Below are 24,555 nucleotides of genomic sequence, written 5' to 3'. Positions count from 1 at the left end.
ACTGCAGCAATATTATTAGTTATTGTTGACACACGGCACGCCGCGTCCTCTGAAGAATCGAAGATTGCTGCGGCCGGAGGGGATGGAGTGAGAGGAGGCTGACAGGTGTAGTTAAGCCTTTTGTCTGTCGCTGGGCAGTGATGGTCAGCGCTGCTTCTCACTGGCCAGCGTTATTTAAGAGTGCAGGCCGCTGCTCAAACTGTTCCTTCATCAGCTCTGTAGCCTCCCCGTCAATCAGGCCTGACCCCATGGGTAGGGGGTGGGGCAGGGCAAGATTACAGAACCGCCCCCCCCTCCGCATCCTCAGCCTTCACACCCTCCCTGGACCATGGCCTGCAGCAGATTTTAATCACCTGGTCATCCAAGCATCCATCCATCCATCCTCATGGCCATCCATCCAGAGGCCGTCCTGACCCCTTGGGCCAGCTGGGCCCCTGCGCTCCCAGGCTGCACACCCCTGGAGAGGCCAATCACTGACCTGCGCAGTGGAGGGGAGCGCTGCAGGGACAGCAGCAGCCTTCACCCCCCCCCCCCCCCCCCCCCCCAAACACATAGAACCAACTCCTGTCCTCAGTCCTAACAGGAGTCTCAAACTTACACACACTCTCACACACACAACCATAAACACATACATCTTCACGACAATTCCAACCATGTCCCAAGAGCTGCGCAGTGGCCTAACAAGCAACCCACACTCAAACTTCCCACCGGACATCCTGACAGAGTGGCACATACAGTACAGTACCAAGGCGGCCATAGTGGACTGAGCCCAGAGAGAGAGTCGTGAGGGCACAGGCCAGCGCAGGAGTGGACAGTGCTGTGGACACTAATATAAGTAAGGAGCGGCTCAGAGCAGTCACCTATACTCCATAGTTCTGCTCCAATGCACTGCTGCTCAACTGTGGGCACACACACACACACACACTCACACACAGACACAAACAAACACACTCACTCACAGACACAAACAAACACTCAGACAGACACACACAGACATTAAACACAAACACAAACAAACACTCAGACACACACACACACACACAAACACACACTCAGAGCCTCATCACAGCCAGTGCCATGAGGTGTAAGAGTGGACACCAGTGGAAAAAAAAAGATGTGAAAATGAAAAAAGATGGACAAGACTAAAGGAAGGATGACAAAAAGGATTCATGACAATAAAGAAAGGAAGACTAATAAGACAGAAAGCTGGAGAGAGGGAAAAAAGAAAGGAGGACAGAGGGAGAGGCATAAGAGAAGAGACTGAAGGCCCACAGAGACGGGAGAGACTGAGAGAGAGGATGAGTGAGAGGAAGAAAAGGCCTAAGAGATGGAGAGAAACAGCTTGAGAGATTATTTAGTGGATAGAAAGAAAGTGTGAAAAAGCACACAAGAGAGATAGAGAGAGGTAGAGAGAGAGAAAAAAAAAGAGAGAGAGAGAGAGGTGCAGAGGGAGAGATGGAGTGCTTGTGGTGAGCGTCTCACTCGGCTGCTGCGCCGTGGGGCTTTGTTGTGGGCCAGCGGGGGGAGCGCTCCAATTCCCCGGCCTTTCACTAGCGCAGCGCGGGGTCAGGTGGCCACCGGCCAATCACCTGCGAGCGGGGGGGGCGGAGGGGAGGGCCCCGGTGGGGAGGGGCCGGGGGCCGGTCAGCAGGGTCCGGCGCTGCAGGAAGTGCGCTTCAGTCCGGATCATCTCCAGATGCGGAGCGCTCAAGCAAGACCGCACCGCCAGAGGCCACAGCCACCATTAAGGACACACAAAGGAGCCGGCGGATTTAGCGGCCAGGAAGAGATGATGTACCTGCTGCATTCTCCATTCAACACACACACACTCCCCCACCCCACAACTACGTTTTCTTTACAAAGCACACACACACACACACACACACACACACGCGCACACACACCCACACACACCCACACACACACACGTTTTACACCCATGAGTCATGACTAGAGATGGCCACACACACACAATCATACTGCTAGTCTGTGCATACATCTCCACAGATCAGTTCCGAAACACTACAGGTCCTTCATAGACTGCACTGGTGATTGTATGCAGAGGTGTCAACTACACCGCATCTCCAATTTCACCAGCTATAACAGAATAGGATGGAATTGGAGCACCGTGTGTGATCTTGAAACTGGTCAAGGTCATTAAAAATGGATATCCAGGTGAGTGGAGGTCAAATCATCCCTGACCAAATGTGTTCCCGAGGAACAGTAATTAAGTTTAGTGCGGGCGGGAGCCGAGAGAGTAATTAATATACGGGGCTCTGGTCATAACTGCTGCTGTGAGATCCCTCCCGGTGCCCCTGCCGTCCTGTCACTGCAGCTCTGTCTGCACGTCACTTATAGATCTGGCCTCCTTCCTGCATCTCCAGCGCCATCTCCCAAACACAATATCACCACAATCATTTTTTACTCATTTTCCATTACCCCCCACCCCCCTTCTCCTCTCATCCTGCTCCCCCAGCGAGGGAGGGAGAGGGGGAGAAATGACTATCCCCAGTCAGCAGTTATTGGTGAAGTGGGGTTGGAGTGGTGGTGGTGGTGGTGGTGGTGGTGGGGGGGGGGGGGGGGTTCCTGGCTGTTTACTCAAACCAAGTTTGTGCTTTGTCTCCGGCGTTTGCAGGCAATAAACTCTTTTCACACGTCTCACGGGAGGGAAGGATGGAGAGAGAAAGAGAAAGAGAACGAGAAAGAGAGGGGGGGGGTGAGAGAAAGAAAGAGCGAGATAGGTGTGTCACAAGGGAGAGGGAAGAAAGAAAAAAGAATGTCAGCCATCTCTGAGTGGTGATGAAAGACGCCCTGGTGAGAAAGGCCAGCTCTTCAGCAGCGCTGGACCCAGAGTCCACCTGGTGACAGATGCTCTACAGCTGCCTTAGCAAAACACCAGCCTTCAGCTCAGACAAACGCTCTACATACTGTAGGCACACACACACACACACACACACACACACACACACACACACACACACACACACACACACACAGGAACAGCTCTGGCACTTCCAGCACCTCTATGTACAGATCTCTCTTTAAACCTCAATTCATCAATAAGCCTCTCCTTCTTCTCACTCTTTCTCTTTCTCACACACAGACGCACACACACACACACGAATACGCACGCACACACAGACAGTCCAATCTGTATTTCCCCCCATCCTCACACTCAAACCCACACAGGCATTCACATACACAATCTCTCCCATTCCCCTCTCCACAGCACAAGCACACAGCCATACATACTTTCTTGTGTCTCCCCACTGTCTCCCTCTGTTCCCCACCTAGTATAGTGCTCTCTCCCCCCTCACAAACACACACACACACACACACATACACACACACACACACACACACACACACACACACCACAAGACATATACACACTCATACACACACACACACACACACACACACACACACACACACCACAAGACATATACACACTCATACACACACACACACACACACACACACACACACGCACACACACACACACACACACACACTCACATACATACAAACACACACACACACATACAAACACACACACACACCACAAGACATATATACACACACACACACACACACACACACACACACACACACACACACACACACACACCCGTTCCCTTGCTCTCTCTGCCTGTCTGCCTCCCTCTCTCTCCTCCCTCCCTCCCTCCGTCCCTCCGCCCCTCCCTCTCTCTCTTTCTCTCCCTATGATAGACAGACTGCCTGCCTCCCATTAATTCCCCTCTCACCATGCTTATCGATCCACGGCCTGCTCCCCAATTGCATTACACACACAGGCTGTCTGCTTTCTCACACCCCCAACAACACACACAGGCACACAATAAAAGGAAAATAAAAAGAGAAGGAGAGGCCGGGGGGAGGAGGGAGACGCAGGGAGGAGAGGAGAGGAGAGGAAAAAAGAAGGGAAAAAAAGAGAGGAGGAAGAAAGACGATGAAGAAGAAGAAGAAGAAATAAAGCCGAGTCTTCTATCTGTGCAGGTAAATCTGAGGTGGAGGCAGGCGTGAGGGGGTTGTCGATAGAGGTGTTTACATGTTTAAGGGTTTCGGTCTGTTTCTACACCTCCAGGTTTTTTCTCTTTCTTTGGTCACTACCCACTTGGTCTCTCTCCCTCGGTCTTTCCATCAGACATCTACTCTATCGCTCCGTCTCGTTCTCTCTCCAACTGACCGATCCTTTCATGGCCGTCCTGCTCCATGCTCTCCAACAGTGTTTTGCCTCAATGCTGTCTTTCAGGAGGCCACGGTACACGTGCTGACCCCTGGTCAGTGTGGGGCCGAGACGCTGGTGTTTACACGATGGCACGCTCCACACTGGCCCGTGTGTCTGAGAGCAGCCTGGAGCACCACACTGCAGCAGCCAGCGTCCAGCCAGCGGCCAGCCAGCGTCCAGCCAGCGTCCAGTCTACCTCCGCAGGCCACCGGCCAATACTCAGCCACTGAGCAGCCTGAAGAGTGGCTCCGACTCCAGCACGGAGGAACACAAGTGCTCACACACACACACACACACACACACACACCTGTTTCTGTGTGAATACAGAGGCGAGCGTGAGGCCGTGGGTGAGGTTGAAAGAGGCCAGTCTCTACACAGAGATTAGCCACTCAGTCCAAACACCACAGGAGGAGAAAGAGAGGGAAGGAGCGAGGGATGAAAGGAAATGAAAGAGTGTCCATGCGGGCAGATCAAAGGGCGCCACTGTGCTGGACTGGACTGGACTGGCCTGGACTGGGGCTGGCGTTGGGGGCTGAGGGGGTGAGTTCAGGTTGGAGTGTTCATGAAGGCACGGCTGGAAGGAGCCACTGGCTCACAGGAGGCATACCAAGACCTCCCATCACCTGCCAGCACTGGCCACTCTCATGGCTCGGACACACACTAACACACGTCCTTACAGGTGCATACAGTATGTACACACAGACACACAAACACACATACACACACACACACACACACACACACACACACACACTGTGTACCGATTCCTATTGAGTTGCCCAAATGCCTCAACACACTGACCCGTCCTGCCAAGAACACAGTGAACCGTCCACCGGTGCGCTCCTCTCTCCTCTCCGCTCCTCTCCTCTCCTCTCCCAAGGACAAGGCTGTATCAGTGACACCATGAGACTTAAATATAGAGCTGATGTGGTGAGGGCTCACCAAACTCCCTACCCTTCAGCCTCCCCTCCCCCACCTCCTCCTCCACCTCCTCCTCCTCCTCCTCCTCCTCCTCCCGCTGCAGGTGTGAGGGGTGAGTGCGTACCTGCGGACGGCCGCCTCTGAGAGGGCCGTGGCGTGTGGCGGAGGGGAACGGGGGGGTTGAGGGAAAGGTCAGCTGTGTGGCGCTGGGCCGCGTGTCTCCCAGCAGGGGCCGCAGGTGTGTGTGTGTGTGTGTGTGGCACCGGGCGCCGCTGACCTTTCTGCTGTAATGGGTATGCTGCGGAGCGCCCGGCGTCCGCCGCACACACACACACACACACACACACACACTTCCTTCTCTTCAGACCACAACAATTCAGGACAAGCCTGTGCACATACACACACACACACACACACTCACACACACATTCACACAAAACTCCACTCCAACCTGATAGCAGCCTAATACCTTCGGTTTCAACTCATAATCCATGTTTGAGGGCGCTGCAAAAGGCAGCAGGGCAGTCTCTCTCCGCAGGCAAGGCTGCAGTCAAATAATCCCTGTGTTTCCATTAAGTCCACAAGTATATAGGCAATATAATACCCATACGGCTGGATCTATATCATTCTCCTTTGGAAATCAGATTATTTTCCAGCGACTCAAATAATGCGCTGTATGAGGCTACAGGCTGTGGCGATGTGATGTGATTCAACTTTTATAAGCGTATCCAGGAAGGAGAAGAAAAAAAAAATCAGACATTTTTTGGGGGGCATGCCTGAGGCAGCAGGTGGATTCACTTCCTGGTGAGGCATGTAAACAAATAAATAATAATTATTGACGAGTGGGGAGGGTGCGTGTGCGTATCGATCAGGGCTGTCATGTCGGTGTGTGTGTGTGTACGTGTGTGTGTGTGTGTGTGTGTGTGTGTGTGTGTGTGTGTGTGTGTACGTGTGTGTGTGTGTGTGTGTATGTGGGGCAGTGGCTGTGTGGGACCATCAGGTGCTTGCAGGAGCCTGGAGCATGACAAGGTGCCTGTGAAATCTGGAAGCACTGGTCCAGAACACTCATTAAGAAGCCCAGCGCACAGGAATGGTAAAACTGTGCCTGTGGTGTGTGTGTGTGTGTGTGTGTGTGTGTGTGTGTGTGTGTGTGTGTGTGTGTGTGTGTGTGTGTGTGTGTGTGTGTGTGTGTGTGTATTTTATACAATTTCATAACAACAGCAGGGTGAAAGCATTCTAAAGAAATGGAAGATGAGACATTTAATTCCTCATCATTCTGTTCTGAGTATTATTGAGAAGTCAACATGGGCGACCCCTTCAGATGGCAATAATAACGGCCCAGCAATAAAAGATGTCTTGACTGTGATGCTGTGGAGCATGTTTTAAACGCCCAAATGACTCAAGACAGCAAAGAGATGAAGAACAGCACAAGAGAGAGGAGGAGGAGGAGGAGTCAGGAGAGATAGATAGGAAGACTGGCCAGGAGAGAGGGACCAAAATAGAGGAGAGGAGAGAGGACAGGACAGGATAGAGGGACACAATAGAGAAGAGGAGAGAGGACAGGACAGGATAGAGGGACACAATAGAGGAAAGAGGAGAGAGGACAGGATAGAGGGACAGGATAGAGGAGAGGAGAGAGGACAGGATAGAGGGACAGGATAGAGGAGAGGAGAGAGGACAGGATAGAGGGACAGGATAGAGCAGAGGAGAGAGGACAAGATAGAGGGACAGGATAGAGCAGAGGAGAGAGGACAAGATAGAGGGACACAGAGGAGAGGAGAGAGGACAGGAGAGAGGGATGAGGAGACAGGAGCGCCACGGAGGCAAACAAAGAGATGGGATTCCGTGACCCTGCAACCCTGCACCCCTGCCGAGGTCAACTCCCCCCCTCCCCCCACCAGCGCTACCACGGTAACACAACACTGACCAGCGCCAGTTGCCATGGCAGCCGCTCCCCAGAGTCCCCGGCTGCCTCTCCCGCCAGTGTCAGAGAGGCTCCATCGGCCGCCTGAAACTGACAGTGCACAACACCAGTTCCAGGAAGACTGGCCAGCAATCTCGCTCTCTCTCACACACACACACACACAGATTGTACAGTTCTGTGGTACAAAGACACACTGCACACACACAACCACACACATTCTTTCCCGCAAAAGAACAGAGACAGAGTAAACCCTGTACGGATGGAGCCTTCTTGAAAGGTCCTTCTGAAACATTCTGTCCAGTCTTGTCTTAGTGTCAAAAACACACACACACACACACACACACACACACACACACAGTCTGAGAGGGCCTCAGAAGGAGGCTGCAGCTCCTTGCCCAGTCCCAGGGGGATCCCAGCTCCTGCATGAATAATTCAGGCCTCACTCCAGATAAAAGCCCAAGCCAAACTTCCACTTCTCCACCTCTCCTCCTCTCTGCCTCTCCTCCTTGCTCCTCTCCTCTATTTTTGGCGCCCGCCCCGCACGGAAGGCTCTGGAAGGCCGGCTGGCCGTCCGGCGGGGGGATAAGTGGCGCTAAGCAGGAAGACGGTGAGACTCACCTCACCCCCCGCGGAACACAGGGTTCTGGGAAAGAGGAACCTGCTCTCCTCACTTCCCAACAATCTAGCTATAGATAGAAATGCACACACACACACACACACACACACACACACACACACACACACACACACACACACACACACACACACACACACACACACACACACACACACACACACACACACACACACACACACACACACACACACACACACACACACACACACACACACGATGCAATATCTCCTGACTGCACACCTCCACCTTTCATATCATGATCATGTCTCTGGGGTCTCTCTATCCGACAGGTAAATAAAATCCTGCTGAGCAACCATGCCATACGTGCTGCTCTCACTCTCCCTCTGCCTCTGTGTGTGTGTCTCTGTGTCTCTGTGTGTGTGTGTGTGTCTCTGTGTGTGTGTGTGTGTGTGTGTGTGTGTGTGTGTGTGTGTGTTGGCATGACTGCTGATTGCTGGGGCTTAATTAGTTTAGTCAGTAAATAAAGCTGTGGCCGGTGGGCCGGTGGGCCACTGGGCTGGCTGGAGCTAATTGGTTAATGCTGCAAGAGTGGCACCCAGACCCACACACACACACACATCCACACACACACACACACACACAGACACAGACACACACACGCCGACAGGCCCCACACATGGCAGCATTTCTCTCCTCTCTATCTGTCTCTCCATCTCTCCATCTCTCTCTCTCTATCTCTCTCTCCATCTCTCTCTCTCTCTCTCTCTCCATCTCTCCATCTCTCCGTGTGTGTCTGTGTGCACACGCCCCAGAGAGTGCTCCCTCCTTCAGCCCACCCATCGGAGGCTCGGCCCTGCTGCGCTCCCCTCCACTGTGCTTTATGACAAGTATTACACAGCAGTGAAAAAGCCCCCCGACTTTATGGACGTCTGAGGTCACAGACAGTCACTCGGTCACTGGGTGTGTGTGTGTGTGTGTGTGTGTGTGTGTGTGTGTGTGTGTGTGGACCAAGCAGACAGACAGCAGACAGAGGTGGATGACATCATATGAACTTTATGTCCACTATGAGTTCTGCATGCTAAAAATCAGCGACAGACTCTGCCCATCTGCCACAGAGAAAAAGACTGTGTGGGTGTGTGTGTGGGTGTGTGTGTGTGTGTGTGTGTGTGTGTGCGCATGTCCCTGCATTTGTGTCATGTGTGTGTGTGTGTGTGTGTGTGTGTGTTCATAGTCCATATATCCATACTTCTTGTTACTGGGTTGAACATGGAAAAATGTGTGAGTTCTGTCCATGAGACTAACATAGTTGTGCGCTACACACCCACACCAACTCACACACACTGCACAGCCCCATTAGCGTGGCTTCTGATAGCCAGGTGGGTAGCGCAGCATCACACACACAAACACAAACACAAACACTGTGACCTTGCCAAATATCTGCGATTGGACAAAACATGCCTCTCCTGTTTAATGAGGTGCCAATCACCTCCCACTCAAGACTGGATCACTTTCTCACACTCTCCAACACCTGCAGCAAGAGCAGCTCTTGAATAAGAGATGCATTTCATGCACGTCAATCAATCAAACCGGTTCCACTTCTGCATTCTTGTAAAATAAAACCAAGAGCTGAGGCTGATTGTCAGGGGGGCGTGCGGAGAATAGGAATTGAAAGTTTACAGAAAGATCTCATATCTGAATGCTGTGGGATACATGAAGCCCTCTCAATGTTAAAAGTAGAAATAACTTGGCCCCGGCAGTGGCGCAACTGGCTGGGGCACCTGCACCGTACGCTGGCGACCCGGGTTCGATTCCCGCCCCGTGGTCCTTTCCAGATCCCACCCCGACTCTCTCTCCCACTCACTTCCTGTCATTCTCTCTACTGTCCTGTCCAAATAAAGGCATAAAAAGCCCAAAAATAAATCTTTAAAAAGTAGAAATAACTTTCCCACACCAAATGATTCATACACACACGCACACGCACACGCACACGCACACGCACACGCACACGCACACGCCACTTACGGGAGCTGACGGTGTCCACATACTGGGGCAGGTATGGGGCCCACAGGTCAATGGTGTCCTTCCTGCCAGACTGACCAATCCTCCGCAGCTCAGCCAGCAGCAGGGCCTGGGCTGCCTCCCTCACCTGCGCAACACACAACACACACATTAACAAACAAACAAACAAACAAACAAACAAACAAACAAACAGACATGTTCAAATATGAATACAAAATCACCCAAGCAGCGCAGGAAGAGAGACGTCTCAACCTGAATGGATAACAAAAAGGTCTCTGACAGATGTGGTCTTCATAGGAAATGGTATAAAGAGGAAAGAGGTATGAAGGATTCCGAACACCAAATAAACTCGGCACTGTGTGTGCGTCTGTGTGTGTGTGTGTGTGTGTGTGTGTGTGTGTGTGTGTGTGCTCTCACCTCCAGGCAGCGGTCCTGCCAGCGGCGGGCCAGCATCTCCAGCAGAGGGGGTCTGAACTTGTCCAGTCCCAGCAGGTCGGGCAGCATCACGCAGTGCATGGCAGCCAGCTGGCTCCAGCCTAGCAGAGCAACACAGCAACACACTCAGAGCCACGGCCTCATACTCCCATATACACCCCCCCCCCCCACACACACACACACACACACTCACATTTACTCACTCACTCACGCAGTCCACATGCACTGGCCTGCTTTATGACCTGTCTGCCCAGTGTCCGGTAACAAACATAAACACTACAATATTGCTCACACCACTGGACTGTAACAACACAAGGATATACACACATGCCAACAGACATGGCTGTGATGACCATTATCGCTCCCTCTCTCTTCCTCCCACACCTCTTCCTTGCTCACACAGACATACTCTTAACTCACTCACACACACTCACACACACAACCAGAGCAGCATTAAAGTAGACATTCACGTTGTTCTGGATATTTACACACACACACAGGATAATGGCCCTTCTGACTGACGGCACACAGAGCACTGGTTCCAGGTCCCTCACACATATATTGTGAATATATGGCTTTGGCATTGGCAATGCTTCAGTGCTGCTGAACAGGGTGGACTGAAGATGCACATGGCGACTGGCTCAATACATACAGTACTTAATACGCACCAACAGGAAATGACATTCAAAATGTCAAAGAAATAGGGAAGGATTTCTTTGCGTCCATTAGACTGTGAATACTTACCATTCTCTTGAGAGGAAAGATTGGGCGGAAATTAAGAATGAGAACATATCCAGATGGCAAAATAACGTTCACAAATATATTGATATTTAAATGTTGCCATCAACTCATCGACATCTATTGCCGTGTATGGCTAGAAAATATTACAGAATCAGCATAATAGTGTAAACATTTTTTCTTTAAATTCAAGCTTAAGTATTCATTCAAATATCATTTTATGACAAAGATCATTATGATTAAACTCTCCTGGGAGCAATACTCCCTGGACAGACTAAATGAAAGCTACTACTAAACCAGCTGCTATTAAAAGCTACAATGCTATGATCTAATACTGCTCTAATGCTATTACCCTAAATACTGAATGCCAGGAGGTAGGATGGCTGACTGGGGTTTAGGAAGAGGAAGAGAAAGAGATATAGACAGGAACTACGGGTCAACATGCTTGCTTCTCTTATGAGGTCCAAAAAGGTCCAAGGCTTTGTTTCAGATAAAGAAACAATTAGGAAGTTTGACATTCATTTGGTCCACTGGCACTAGCACCAATTTACACCCATTTTAAAAGGAAATTTGACCAGAAAGGCACATTTGAAAAGACATACTCAAAAGAAGTGGTATTGGGGGAAGGGAATGGGGCAATCAACCCAATAAAGAGAAAAAAAGGCAAACAAATCTGAAGAATAGGCCAACCAGTTGATGAGTGTTAAAAAAGAGATTTAGCCACGGCTGAAAGAGAGGAAAAGGCATTTTGGCGGAGACGAGAGGCTATGTTCTCCATCTGAGGATGGAGAGAATTTAAAAACAGATATACTGTACATACGTGTAAAAGTAAAACTCATCAAAAAGTGGAAAAAAGGAGGTGGGTAAGTGGCCTCTGTGAGTGTATATGTAAGAGGCGTGTGTGTTTGTTATTGAAAAGGGGATCAACCAATCCCTCTAAAGTGAAAAGAGCAAGCATGCAGACCGTGTGAGTCACATGAAGCACAAACCACAGACACAAACCTTAAGACAGACACAAAGACAAAGACAAAGACACACAGACACAGACAGACAAAGATGCAAGACCAGGACGCAAACTGAAACAACCTAAAGACCAAAACAAGGAGTGATTAAACAAGACGACCGTAACGAGACAACACGAGACGCACTAGGACAGTCGAGCACACACACACACACGCAAATACACACACAGACATAAACTATAGACAAGATACTCCAAAATATAGGCGCGGAGGAACAGGTGAAAAAGCAGCAGCGAATGGCAGATGGCAGCACAAAAAGAGAGAGAGAGAGAAAGAGATGGAGAGGGAGAGAGGGAGAGAGGGAGAGAGGGAGGGAGGGAGGGGGGGCGAGGAGGAGGTGAAGCGCTGTTATTCGGGGGAGAGTACCTTCGTTGACTGAAGGACAGGGATGAAAAGCAGGGCCAGTGAGACTAGCCCCAGTGCTGGGAGCAGCAGCGGCAGCAGCTTGCAGAAGAAGAGGAAGAGAAGTAAAGAAGAAGAAGAAAAAAACAAACACAGGACAAAACAAAGAAAAGAAAGAAAAGAAAACACGAAAGACTCCCCGCAGTTTCAGGTGAACAGGAGAAAGAGCAGTTAGTAAGGTAGACAGAGACCAAAGGAAAGGTGTAAAGAGCTGACAAACAGTTAGGGACACAGCTGGCTCCTGACATGCTTCAGAGGGGGCAGGACAACAGATTTATAGATCTATATCTTTTATAAAATAGAGAGAATATGGCTATGTTGATAATGTTCACCTATCAAATCCATAATTAGCATAATCTGTGTATGCAAGTTGCTGAGTATTTTCTAGGTATATACTGTATGTTTATAGTATACTGTATGTTTAAAGGCCATCTGCTATAAATCTGAAAAATAAACCTTTAAATGAAAACCTGAAAATAAACTCTTAAAATTAAGGTGTTGAAAACAACACAAATTGTGTTGTATTTTAACACATCTCTATGTCTATATAGAGACAATACAGTTTGTATTGTTTCCAAGAAATTGTTTTATTTGTTTCAAGAGTGCACACAGTATGTGTTGAAAATAACACAAATGTGTTGTTTTTAAATATCCAACACATTCCTTTTAAGAGTGTACTAACTATATGCTGCTAAATTAATAGCATTACTACTGTGTGATACTGTATCAAGCATGTTACAAAACTGTTGTGTGTTGCTCATAACTAGAAAGGGATTTTGGTGGTTTTCCCTGAGATTAGCTGTAGAAAAGGAACCATTCGAAAAGACATACAGAACGCAGAAACCAACATCTTACCAAGACCTCACATAGAGAGACAAACACACATGAAACACGACATAATAACTTTAGTGGACAGAGAAAAAGAGGTTTATACATGAGACATTTATTCCTGTCAGACACAGAGGGTGTGTGAGAGAACTCAGTGGAAAGAGGCCCTCTGTCATTTCACATCAGTGCAGATGGGAGATGAAGTCTCTGGCAGGTGATGCCCGACAGAGCATGTTAAACCCTGCGCAGCTTTAAAAGAAACATGCTCTGGACTTCAACTCCCATGAGCACTCAGTGCAGGCTGGCATCCGGACTGAAGTCCCCCCTCTGCAGGCACGAGAGCCCCAGGTGAGCAGGCCACAGCTCAAGCCATGCAGACAGTGAATGAGTCACCCGAGAAAAACAGGCAGAAGAGAGCAGTAAAGAGAGAGAGAGAGAGAGAGAGAGAGAGAGAGAGAGAGAGAGAGAGAGAGAGAGAGAGAGAGAGAGAGAGAGAGAGGAAAAGAGAGTGAAAGAGAGTGAGGAGAGAAAGATAGCGAGAAGTGAGAAGACACAAAGACAGGGAGGAAAAGAGAGTTCAGCCTGTGAGTGTTAGTGTGTGAGGAGTGGGAGAGGGGGTGCAAAAAAAAAATCAAGAAAGAAAATGTCAAGCAAAGTTGCCATGACAACTTCTATTGTACACGTATGGGTGTTCATCAGGCAAGATGGTGAAGCTGGATGTCACTCCACAATAACTCCCTATTGGCCCTTTAACCGTCTCCTCCAGCACCACAAAGATGCCATTAGCAATCAGAGATGTGCTAGAAATGTTTATCTATCTGCCAACACCGGGCCACTTTGCCCAGCCAGTGGCGAGCTCGCTGTTGTGTGTAGCCGAGGCATCTTCCAGATCTTCCCATCTCTGCGCCTCGGCGTTCCGTTCCCCCCCACCCCCGGTCAATGTGTGACAGGCCGGGAAGCTCCACAACAAAAGCATTCGTTTCTCCAAACCCCCTTTTGCCTTAACAAGGCAGGCACGTGCCCCACGCCTCGTCTTGGCACCCACTTTAAAAGACTCCATTAAAAAACACTTCATAATACAACCTGGGAGCTGTTTCACAAACCAGTCCAGATCAATATGGCAGGAAACGAGTGAAGAGGGAGAAAAAAAAAAGAAGGAAGGAGGAGAAGACGATAAAGAACAAGAGGAGCGGCGGGGGAGGGGTGAGAAAAAAAAAATCTCTGCGTTGAATAACTTTCATTATCTCTTCAAACTTAAAGAGCACTCAGGAATCAATAGGCTTGGCGTGCATCAACAAGCCAGCGATGCTTCTCGCTATTCTAAAGTCCAGGGAAAACCCTCTCAGATGTTTGTATTTGCACCAGCGGAGGCTGGGCGAGTCGGCGGCGCGTGTTTGTGCTCCCGCCGGCCGGCTCTGACACGCGGCACGACGGAGCGGGACTGGCACGTGTCAGAGAGTTTAACACGCTTGGTAAAAACTCGTGAAGGGGCTTCACGGAGCAACAAAGATATTAGCATCTCAATGGCCTGTGGGTGCTTCTGGTGACAGAGGGCTCCAACAATGGGCTCAAGGCCACTCGGGGTCTACAGGAGGCCCTCAAGGGGAAAGATGGAGTGTGTGTGTGTGTGTGTGTGTGTGTGTGTGTGTGTGAGAGTGCACTTTGGCACATGGAAGTATACAAACAAGCTGTGGCACCCACCTGCCATTGTCCTCCAACATAAACAAGACCATTTCAAGCCTATACAATATTCAAATCATCACTAAAATATATTATTACTTGCATAATACCATCAATCATAACTACAGGATAAAAAAATAGATCACTTGAACTGTTAGAAGTTGTACCAGCGGAAATTGAAGCGGTGGGAGAGAATAAATATGTAGCAATAAATTGCAAAACTGCACATCATTCAGAAACATTTTCAAATGCTTTTTCAAAATTAGAATTGCAACTGGCAAACTGAGCGTAACAGCCAAATAGATCTGCCACCCATCAAGTCAATAAAGTCAATCACCTGGTTCAAAGAGAAACCAAATTATTTACTGATGTGATATATGGGGCAATGTGTAGGGGCAACATTTTAATAATATATATATATATTTTTGAAATATTTTACTTAAAAAAGATCAGGTAGATAATATATGTAATTTATCTGCAAAATACCATAACCATCTAGTATTCTTTTCATGTGGATGAATCAATATATTGTTAAACAAAGAGAATTATAGATAAATGTCGTAACAAAATACCGTTATAAATATAATATCATACATCTAAAATACAGTTTACTGAAAAGACGGACTTTCAAGTGTTCCAGTGGTATCTTTAGTCCGTAGCCCAAGCATCTGTTTCTCATGAATAACGGAGAGGTCCAGAGGTCTTGTTGAAGACTTCCCCTTGTGTCTGAGTGCATGTGTGTGTCCACTCCAGTAGTGTAGTGCATGTGTGTGTGAGCTCAAGTATAAGATGAGATTATACGTTAGTGCCCAGACGGCCGCACTGCACCCTCTCATTCATTTATAAAGAGGCGCACTCACACTCTGACCCGCACCGCTGGCAAACCAGCAGTTACACGCAAGGCCAACCGGACTTTAATAGTCCTCAGAGAGCTGGGCTCCATGACCGAGATAGCGTACCACCATGGGAGTTTGGTCCCCAGAGTGTGTGTGTGTGTGTGTGTGTGTGTGTACCCTTCTGTACTGGAGGTGGGATAGTGTGGGGCAGGATGCTGTGGGAGGGCTGGCACCCCTGGGGTGTGTGTGTTCCAATGCAAGGGGGGAGCGTTACCCCCCGTGTGTGCGATGGTGTACTGTATGTAATTGAGAATGTATGCGTGTGTGTGTGTGTGTGTGTGTGTGTGTGTGTTGTGCTGTAGTCACCTTGTTTGATCTGGGCCTGCATGGCGGGGCTGGAGGCGGGGGGCGGCGGGCCGGTCTTCCTCAGGGTCTCTGGGGTGCCCGGTCTGGGGGGGCTGCGAACACAAAAGGCCAAATAAAATATTTAGCACTGGCAGCCGCCCGGCTCCCTCCCCTAATGCCATTCATGAGGCCGGCCTATTCGAGCAGCGCGCACTCATGCGCAGCCGTCTGTGCCAACACACATCCACATAGCCCACAGTGGGCTCCTGTGTGCACTGTACTGTATGTTAAAGCTCAGTCATAGAATAATATACTTCATATCAACACACGTTAATATGTTGAGAGTTGAGAAGTGAGAGGACTCTGTGGTGGTGTGTGTGGCGGAGGGCGTTTGTGTGTGTGGTGGTGTGTGTACTGTAGTGGGATGGATGGGTGTGTGAGGGGGCTGAGGTGAAGGCGAGAGCCCTGGTTAAAGCCTCATTATCTCCTAGCACCTGCCTGTGGAAAGGGAGCATTAGCCATCCTGCTCCCCGCCTACTCGCTTTTCTCTCCCTCTCGCTCCCCTTTCTTAATCACCCTCTCCCTTACCCCTCCTTTCTGTTCCTCCTCTACTCCTCAACTCCCTCCAACTCTCTCAACACACCCCTCCCCCTGTCCCCCCATGAACTTCGCCCTTCTTCTGAACTTGCTAAGTTGAGGCTAATGTGCTAACGGAGCCCGCGCACACACATACACACACACACACACACACACACACACACACACACCGAGTCTCCTGCAGTGATCGTTACAGCTGGGCCTTCAGTAGCTTTTCAAACAGCTCTGCTCCATTTGGCTTGGCTGAGAGCACCTGTTGCATCTGCCCTAATGAAAAGCAGCTCTTGTCAGAGCAACACTGTTAGCCCGCAAGGCTCCCCACACTTACTGAAGAAAAGTTTCAACAGAAGAAAGGAAGGAAGAAAGAAAGAAAGAAAGAAAGAAAAAAAGAAAGAAAGGTGGGGAGAAACAGGAATTCTGTCTAATAGACGCCGGCTGTGAAGAGTGAAGGCTATAAGTAGTGTTCGGTTTCTGTCTGCCGGTGGGCCTTCAAGTAACCGCTAAAAAGGGAAAGGTGGCCATATAAACATAGTGGGGTGAATAGAATGACTACAATAAAGAGAGGAAAAGAGGTGAAACTTCCTAACTGGCACCAAGGCTAACTTTGCTGCTTCACAACTTTGACAATGATAATTCTCTGACACAACTACTTCAATCTAATAGAGTGGCATGAAGGGAGGGATGCTTGTGAAATATTGAGCGCTGTCTAGTTTTCAGCGAGCCACAGTCTCCTCTCTTTCTCCCTATTCTCTCTCTTTCTTTCTCACTTTCTTTGCCTCGGTATTAATCCAAAAGCATAACACACACACACACACTCTATCGACTTAGCTTCATGAAATCGTCATCTCCTGCGCAGATGCTAAATCTTTCACCGCCCAGGAAGCTCAGACAATCAGCCTCTTCTCCACATGCGGCTGGATGCTGTGCGCACACCCCCGGCTACGGCCTAACAGCTCAATACCGCCTTCGCTCGCCACAAAAGCCCTGGCACCCCCAGAGCTCCAGCTCTTGGCCCTAGTCCCATGCCAGCCAACGTGGGGCAGTGCCAGTGAGCGGGCTGCCCCGGAGGTGAGCGTCCCCTGCCCGGCTCATTACAGCCCCACTGGCCTGGACACCCCCCCGGCACAGCGGTCAAAGACAAAGCCGGACCACCAGGGCTCAGAGAGCAGACAGACAGATACACAACAGTGGTAAACAAGAGAGGAAGTGAGTCCAGGCCTGCAGTAAGAGCACCAGCGCAGAGATGCAGGAGCGTAGAGGAGGAACACACACACAGCAACAGAGTGGGTGAGCAGGACGGAGAGGGGGGAATTGAGAACATGATGGAGGGACATTGGGAGAGAAAGAGAGAAAGTTGAACAACAGCAGGAGGGGGGGGGGGGGAGATGGAGAGAGGAACAGAAACAGAGAGAGCGAAAGGAGAAATTGCATCTTTAATGTCCCAGACTTCAAACCCTGGAGCCTCTCTGAATGTTGGATGATGTTGGTGTGGAGTGTGAAGTTTGTTTGCTCGTTGCTGTTGGGTGGAGTGCTGCACACAGTGTCTGGCACACTGAATGTCTGATTCGGAGTCCGAGACCATGAACAGCATTCTCAACCGCACTGCTCCCTCACTGACCACCGTCCAACATCGCCACTTTGGACACTAAATGCCCATGTAGATTTTCAAGTGCCCACTAGCTACCCCACATACCATTTTAATCCTATGAAAATGACAGAACACAACCACCCCTTGTTTAATCCTTAGAATCGTCAAGCCCATTATATGTGGAGAGCTCAAACATTGGTACAACATTAATAAAATATAGTACCTGTATGTAAATAATGATTGATACCAAATGCATACAAAAACAAGTTTATACTACCCTCAATGTCACTTTCCAAATCTAGAACCTTGCAGAACATCAACGAAAATGCCGTACAAACTTTTAATGATTCAGACATACTGAGAACATGTTTGTCTTCCATCTTACCATAGCATCCTACCAAGCTTCAGCTGCCTATGAATACTTTTCATTATATTAATGCCCAAATATTGCTTGCAAGAGAATGTGATTTTCAGGCTGTAATACTGAAGTAATTTCAAGGGCTGAAAATAACATGAACACATACGATTTAAACAGAAATATTTCACAGGCCTTGGTTTTGGGATCTATTCATGTTATAGAAAAGTCTGAACGGTGCAGCGACAACCTATTCTAATTTGACACGGAATGCGAAAAGTATTCTGAGCCAAGACGCTAATGTCAAATGAAATCGAGAGTTTTTGACCCTTTACTGTCTATGTTCAAGGTTTTTCATGAATGAAACCCACTTCTTTTCACTGCAATCAAATGTGTTATTCCAACTAACAAAACTCAATATTAATTGCCATTTAACCCGAATATTTTCATATTCCGTTTTCAACTCTTGAATATGTCTTTTGATTAGAAAGTATGCTTCAAAGCATTCACTTCTTTTAACCACCCGCATACTTCACATCACAGTACATAACACTTTCTTTAGCTATCTTCAGCCTTTTTTACTTGTTAAGACGGCGCTTAATCAAATTTGTGAATACAGCTATGAACTTCAGCCTTGACTCAAAAGATGGTGTTGAATGTGTATGCCACATGAGAGCAGCCTCATCTGAGATGATCAGTCATAGCTGTGTTGTGTGTCTGCTTGTGTATTCTCAGGTGTGCTGCTGTGCCTGTGGGTGGGTGGTTGGTTGCGTACCGTGCCGGGGCCTTCTTCATGTGCTCGCCCACGAAGGTGGCGTTGGTCATGCCCATGAGCGTGTTGGACAGCGAGATGACGGACAGCAGGTGCTGCGTGGTGACGGCGCGCGACACGCCGTACGTGCCCTTGCCCACCGTCTCGGACACGGAGAGCTTGCGGCCGGCGTCGGGCGCGCCGCCCAGCGCCAGCTGGCGCAGCAGGGACTCCTTGAAGGTGGGCAGCATGAGGGACATGTGCCCGCCGCGCGAGATCAGGCCGAAGGAGATGGGCGTGTGCGGCTTGAGCATGCCCAGGCGGCTCAGGCACACCTCGTCCAGCTGGCCGTTGAGGCCCCAGGCGTGCAGGCAGGACATGAAGAGCTTGGCCGTGTCCATGGTCAGGTTGTACTCCAGCAGGCTCAGGGACTTGGACTTCTCCTCGCGCCGGCGCAGCTCTTCCTCCTCCTCCTCGTCCTCGTCCAGCAGGTGCTCCTTGATGTTCTCCTTGATGGTCTCCTTCACCTGGAGAGGACCAGAGGAAAGAACAGATGGAGAGAGGAGAGAAGACGTATGGAGGAGAAGGAATGATATATTGAATGGCATAGTTTTTAGCATCAATGAATTACAAATAGAACAGGCAAACCACTGGATGGACACTAATCCATTGCTAGTGTCCATCTTGCTATCACATAGGTGTGTGTTCATCTGTCCACTACTCCATTGCTGACCTGTTTGAAGATCTTGCTGGCCAGCAAGGAGCCGCCTTTGTCCACCCCGCCAGGTGCTTTCTGCAGCGTCTCCGGGGAGACCAGCATGGGGTTGGGCCTCTGGGCCTCCTCGGTCAGCAGCTGGATGATGACCGCCTCCACGTCGAAGAAGAGCACGTGCATGTCCGAGTCCGTCACGTTGGTCTTCATCGCTTGCACCACAAGTGCATTGTGGGAGTACTTGGGCAGGTTCCCCTTGAGAAACACACAGAAAGACGGGCACATGACTATCTCCAACATGCTTAGACATCGGGCCATTTCGCTCTGCTACACGCAAGCGTCTTTTCACTAAACTCCAACTGGCCAGAGAGATAAAGTAAGTTAAAAACATAATCACTCTTTCTGATGTCACGCCTCATTTAATATCTGCCTGCTCGATAGTAATCTGTGTACGATCCATATGCATACAGGATGTGGTTTACATCAATTACTGCCATTGGCCCGGCTACCTAATTATATCTCTCCAACCATGGACACCAAACTTTCTACTTACTCATGGAAACTTGATAATCGCAGGAGTCTAATGGACTAATTTCTGACTACTGCTCAAGCACATTAGTCAAAGCTTGCCGCCATGCATATTAATGTCCTCATCTGCAGGTCTACGTAATAATCCCAAACATTTCTCCTCTAATGCCTTCCCCCCCAAGCGTTCATTGGGCCTCATCTTGTTTTCAACCAGGACGGCTTTAAATTGCTGGCTTGCTAATTGCTATTCAATGTTAATTCAATTACGGAGGCACCTGCATTGCATTCCTAGTATTGGAAAGGATGTTTACGCTTGAAAAGGCCAGTGCTCTGATGACTCTCTGGCCAAAAGAACACATTAGTTTCTCCTCGGTGGAGGACAGGGAGGATGCAAGCCCATCCGGCCCCAACCCACTTCCCTCTCCGCACCCCCTCCCGCCACAACGCCCCCTACACACACACACACACACACACACACACACACACACACACACACGCACACACACACACACGCACACACACACACACGCACGCACACACACACACGCACACACACACACACGCACACACACGCACACACACGCACACCCCTCCCTGGTCCTTCTTGCATCTGGCCCTGAACGTTCAATAGGCATCACAGTAACGTCCATCGCAGACAATTAGCACGCGGAGCCTGTGCATTGTCCCCGTGTTCAATGGCAGTTAAGGGGCATGAATGGGGCCTTGCGCCTGCCTGAGCGATCACAGGACTGAGGCCAACACAGAGGGAGGGAGAGAGAGAGGGAGACAGGGAGGGAGGGAGAGAGAGAGAGAGAGAGAGAGAGAGAGAGAGAGAGAGGGGGAGAGAAAGAGAGAGAGGCAGGGGGAGAGGGAGCTGGCCTGGCCCTTACCTCGCTCTCTTGTTGAGGAAGAGGAGGGGTACATAAAAAATAAGTTTGTGGAATGAAAACAGCAGCTGCTGAGGAGCACTATGGCATATAGATGAAACGTCAAGAGAGCTCAGAAGGGAGCAGCAGACAGGTCTCTGGGCTCACGTGTGTGTGCTGTGTTTGTGTTTTCATGAGTGCTTTCATGAGCGCACACACACACACACACACACACACAGAGAGAGGCACATACACACACACACACACACACAGTCCGCCTCAGTTCCTCAGGACACACGGCTACTGCATGAACATGAACATGCCTCTGGACTCTACGGACCGGCCATTCAGAGCAGCTGGGAGGACTGGCCAGGGCCGAGGAGCCAAAATGGCAGCAGTGCCGGTCAGGGGCTTGCGCTCACTTTGAAGAATGGACAGAGGGGGGGTTTGAGGGGGGGGGGGGGGGGGTCCAGCTTGCTGCCCCTCTTTTTTGTCTGACCGGAGGAGGACTGGCTTGGCCTGTCTGGCTGATGAGGAGCGAGCGAATCAGCTCTGCCAGGCGTGCAGGCGGTGTGCGGCGCTCGATCGCTTGACAGATGTCTGCTGCTCCCAGACTCCCACACGCCGTCCCCGCACCTCACAGCCACCTCACACTCGCGGCTCAGACAGGTCTGGGAACAGATGCTCACACTACACCTCTCTCTGGAACACTCGCAAGCTATAGAACCTCACAAACAACTAACACCCGCAGAAGGTACAGAATATCACTACCGGTTTGTCACTGTACAATACCATCAAATTATGAGCACACTTAGCACTCAACATGGAATAATATACTGAACAACATCACTCAGCCTCTTTTCCTTTAATATAGTAACTGCAGTTTTCAGGTCTATGTCCCTATTTAGGTGATGCTTGTATGTGACAAATATATTTAATTCTCATTTCATGGTCATCTCAATGCAGCTTTAGCAGGTCAAGGCACCTGGCCTGAGAGCAGCACAGTCATGAGGCCAGACTGGTGCAGAGCTCTTCCACCTGACCACACAGCAGGCCACACACACACACACACACACACACACACACTCCTGCATCTCCATCACACAGAGGCCAGGATACAGGAGGAGGCCAGACTGCCAGCTCAGTGATCACCCCCTTCCCCCCCCCCAACACCAACTCCACAGAGCGGCACCATCTCAAAAGCGACTCAAAGGAGAGGGGAGGGGGTTAAGCACGTTTTCAGGTGTCCCTCTGGACAGGGGGGCTTGAGGTGAGCCCTATGGCAGCTGAGCGTTCAGCAGCTCTGGCTACCCGTGTCCCAGCCTGACTAGGCTCCTGCTCCTCTCCCTGCCCCTCTCCCTCTCAGTAGCTCAGCCAGCACTCGGGCCATGGAGGCAGACTACCCTCTAGTGGACATGTTCTGCCACAGCAAGTGAACAAAGGGAATAACCTCATTTCCCCCCCTCTTTTTATTCTCCCTTTGCACCCATCTAACACCCTTCATCCCACACCCTCAATCCATTGGTCAGGGGCCCTTCTCTCTGACACGAGGAGGTGCCCAATCACCGCCAAGAGAAGTATCTATCAGGTTATTATGGCCTGCCTACCTGCTGGTAGAACCCACATCTCTTCCTCACCCACTCTCTCTCTCACACACACACACACACACAAAAAGACCTCTACCCGCACAACACACCCACACCCACACACACACACACTCCAAGCAGCCCAACGCAGTCGGAGGCCCGTGGTCTGCTCGTGCGGAGCTGAAGCCCAGGGAGGTTACCTCTCCAAAGAGTGACACGCTCTTCTCAGGGCTGGTGTAGAGCAGCAGTGCGTGAAGAGAGACGCATCAACACACACTCAAATCAGGGACACGCCTGCCCTGCACACACGCACACACCACCAGCCTCCATTTCAAGGATATGATGCCACTATCTGTATTTATGTGTGTGTGTGTGTGTGTGTGTGTGTATCCAGGTGGACCTCAAACATCTGGGGACCACTGGGGACCCAGTCATATTCCCAAATCAAATTTCAAAGAGGCTGAGGATGCAGAACAACAGCAGAATTCAATCAAAAGGGCAGAGAGAGAGGGATAGAGAGAGAGAGGGGGATAGAGAGAGAGAGGGGGGGGATGGGGGGAGGAAAGAAAGCAGGAAAGACAGAGCAAGAAAGAGAAAGAGCAAGAGAAAGTGTAAGAGAGTAAAAGGAGAGAGGGCAGGGGCTTTTCATATCACTTCCATTAAACACTCATCTGTGCTCAGGGGGCTAGTGGAGACTGTAAGTGTGTTTGTGTGTATCGTGTATGCGTGTATCTGTGTGAGTGTGAGTGTGTGTGTGTGTGTGTGTGTGTGTGTGTGTGTGTGTGTGTGTGTGTGTGTGGGCACTAAGCTGCACCTATGTGCTCTTTGAAGACAAGAGGAAAAAATGGAAAGCCATTTCCTCGGTAAAAAAACAAGAGGCGTAGGTGGGATGAGAAGCACATCTGTAAACAGACCACCATTCACCATTCACCTCTCCTCCTCCTCCTCCTCCTCCTCCACCTCCACCTCCACCTCCTCCTGCTCCTCCACCTGCTCCTGCTAGCGAGAGGCTGAATGGAGGTGAGGGAGCGGGCAGTGGGGGCAGTATGGTGGGGAGCGTGAGCTGGCCAGCGTCATGTCCAGCCCTGGGCCCAGAGAGTAACCTTCAGCCCAGCTGCGAAGGGAGCCATTACAAAATCAATACGGCTGAAGAGCTGTGCTGTCGCCCAGGTCAACCCGCACCACAAACATACACGCTTGTACACACACACACACACCAGACACACACACATACACACATTTTTAAAATGCCCATGTAGACATGCTTTCTCGCTTCGATACGCATTCACACATAAACACTGACTCTCCCCTTCTCCATCGTGCTTTTGTCCTCTCACAAACACCAAACATCACTAAAAGGGCTCCGAGGTGCCACGTGCAAGGGCAAGGACAAAGTCAGCAGTCAATCTCTCTCACAAACACACACACACACACACACACACGCACACACATGCACACACACACACACACGCGCCATTAAAACACACACGTGTGCAGACGCACACACATACAGACTCGCTTGCGAGCAAACACAAACAAACACATAAAACAAACAAGCTACAAAACACTCGTAGA

General features: G+C 50.0%; 1 protein-coding gene across 1 annotated transcript in view; it reads right to left on the bottom strand.

The window, feature by feature from the left end:
* Positions 1–24,555, bottom strand: part of LOC134100599 (WD repeat-containing protein 7) — a 144,728-nt gene that overhangs the window by 97,624 nt on the left and 22,549 nt on the right. The window contains exons 15-19 of the mRNA XM_062553886.1: positions 20,022–20,255; positions 19,313–19,815; positions 16,019–16,110; positions 10,129–10,247; positions 9,715–9,838 (exon numbers count right to left, since the gene is read on the bottom strand). Coding sequence (XP_062409870.1) covers positions 9,715–9,838; positions 10,129–10,247; positions 16,019–16,110; positions 19,313–19,815; positions 20,022–20,255 — 1,072 coding nt within the window. The remainder of the gene's footprint in view (positions 1–9,714; positions 9,839–10,128; positions 10,248–16,018; positions 16,111–19,312; positions 19,816–20,021; positions 20,256–24,555) is intronic.

The sequence above is a fragment of the Sardina pilchardus genome, chromosome 14, assembly GCF_963854185.1.
Source record: "Sardina pilchardus chromosome 14, fSarPil1.1, whole genome shotgun sequence".
NCBI lineage: Eukaryota > Metazoa > Chordata > Actinopteri > Clupeiformes > Clupeidae > Sardina > Sardina pilchardus.
Note: the sequence above shows the minus strand (reverse complement) of the source record. Positions and strands in the feature narration are given on the sequence as shown.